Source organism: Phytophthora infestans, genomic scaffold (genome assembly GCF_000142945.1).
Source record: "Phytophthora infestans T30-4 supercont1.358 genomic scaffold, whole genome shotgun sequence".
Lineage (NCBI taxonomy): Eukaryota > Oomycota > Peronosporomycetes > Peronosporales > Peronosporaceae > Phytophthora > Phytophthora infestans.
The window spans coordinates 51697-53603 of record NW_003303401.1 but is presented as its reverse complement, the minus strand read 5'-3'; the positions used below and the strand labels follow the sequence as shown (position 1 = coordinate 53603).

Genomic DNA, 1907 nt, shown 5'->3' with positions numbered 1-1907 from the left:
CAGACCTCAATCCGATAGAGAACGTCTGGGGCTACCTTGCGCGAGACGTTTACAGTGGTGGCAAGCAAAGTACATGACGTTGAATGAGCTCAAAGATGCCATCCTGAAGGCATGGCCGAACTTGGACATGTCACAACTTCAAAATTTAGTAAAATCAATACCTGATCGCGTTGGAGATGTCATCGAAGACAAAGGTAGGAAAACAAAGCACTAAATAGCTACTCTCCGCTAATACAATCTCCCTGAAGTTCACGCTGCTACGTATATTTTGTCCAGGGTCAGAGTGATGGTCACTTCTGGAACTCCGCAGAAAAAATGGTATGCCTCGGTACAGTGTTGGCAAAGTCCTTGGGATTTGGACGGACGGATTAAGTCCGTCCAGACCGATTGGCCGAAGCCTGTGGCGGAAGGACTTTACTGATTACATCTTAAATGTAGCATTTTACTTAAATAACAACGAATTGGATAAATCAGCTCAGCTTTAGCCGATAGAGACCCGAGCAGCAGCCGACAGAAGGGCAAGCAGCCAAGCCGGAGCAGCAACTCGTACACAGTCACGTCCGACAGAAGGCCAAGCAGCAGCAGCAGCTCGTACTCCGCCACGCCCGACACAAGGTCATGCAGCGGCAGAGCTAGCGCTCATCCACGACCTACCGAGACCGGAGTAGTAGCATCTCGTACACAGTCACGTCCGACAGAAGGCCAAGCAGCAACAGCAGCAGCTAGCCCCATCCGACGGAGACCAGAGCAACGCTGCGGCTTACGCAGGATATCTACCAGGATCCTTTTCGTTTACCTATCAGGCGCAGCAGCATAGCATCAGGCATGCTGGCGGCAACAGCGTGGTTAACACCGACGTCGACATCAGGTACGCAGTCGACGGAATCTAGAGGCCAGCACCGACGTGAAAGTCTGACCGAGAGCAGTAGCAATACCAATTGGAAGAATTCAGACTGTACATTACGGAGGATTATTACGCTTGAAGGCCAAGCTGGATATTACTTTGAGTACCTGGTACTATGGTAATTTCAAACAAATAGCTCCGTAAGTGTTGATTTCCGACCACGAAATCCCTGGAGTATTAGCGCTTCTTGTGGGAAGTTTCGGTCATTATGGACAGTAAATTCGTGCTTGATCGGGGAAGGGATATTTTCCAGTTCATTCTCGTCCTCCGAATCATCTTCACGTTGTTCTCTTAACATTCTCAGCTCAGGACCAGCTTCGTTTTCTGTGTAGCCCGCATCAATTTCTTCATCCTCAAACACCTCGTCGAGAAACTCCCCCCACATCGTCAAAGTAGCTGTTCCATCAGCACCGTCACCCGGATCGTCATCGTCACTGTCATGGTCTGCATTCGATGACCCCTGTTGATGGGGTGAAGGTTCAAACAGGTTAGATCTGCTCGTAGCATCCATTATAATTTCTCTCTCAATGGGAGAAATAAGAAGCTTTTTCCTTGGATCCCCGGAATCAATCTTTTTAGACCGATTGCGAACATGCTTGGCAATGATGTGATAATCGAGGACTTTAGTTGGAGCCATACGATTGCGCTTTGCAGTGTGAATTACGCCAAGCTCACTAAAAAGACGCTCGCATGTGGCAGTATTTACTGCAATAGAGAGAACCCTCATGGCGAGTGTTGGAAGCTGGCTCTTGGGACGTTCCGTCGCAACGCACTCCCAGTACTCCCATGGTACATTGGGAAACTCGCTAGGCTTCGTTCGGGTAAAGCGACCTTTCATCCAGGCCAGCATATCACGTCGTATCTCGCAAATATCCTCAGTAGCAAACAGTCGCCGGAAATAGTAAACAGCAATCTTGCACAACGTGCCGGTTCCCGATACAGCGGTCTCAGGTAACTCTCGGGCGATCTCGGCGTACACTGGATGTAGTGCAAAGCCAAGCAT

At 49.4% G+C, this 1907-nt stretch overlaps 1 protein-coding gene across 1 annotated transcript; it reads right to left on the bottom strand.

Annotated features, from left to right (window-relative positions):
• Positions 1-1028: 1028 nt before the first annotated feature.
• On the bottom strand, positions 1029-1907 carry PITG_21224 (uncharacterized protein; the record flags this gene model as incomplete). Its single annotated transcript, XM_002894896.1, has 2 exons — positions 1029-1550; positions 1611-1907. 2 exons carry the CDS (start codon positions 1905-1907, stop codon positions 1029-1031), a joined length of 819 nt encoding a protein of 272 aa, XP_002894942.1.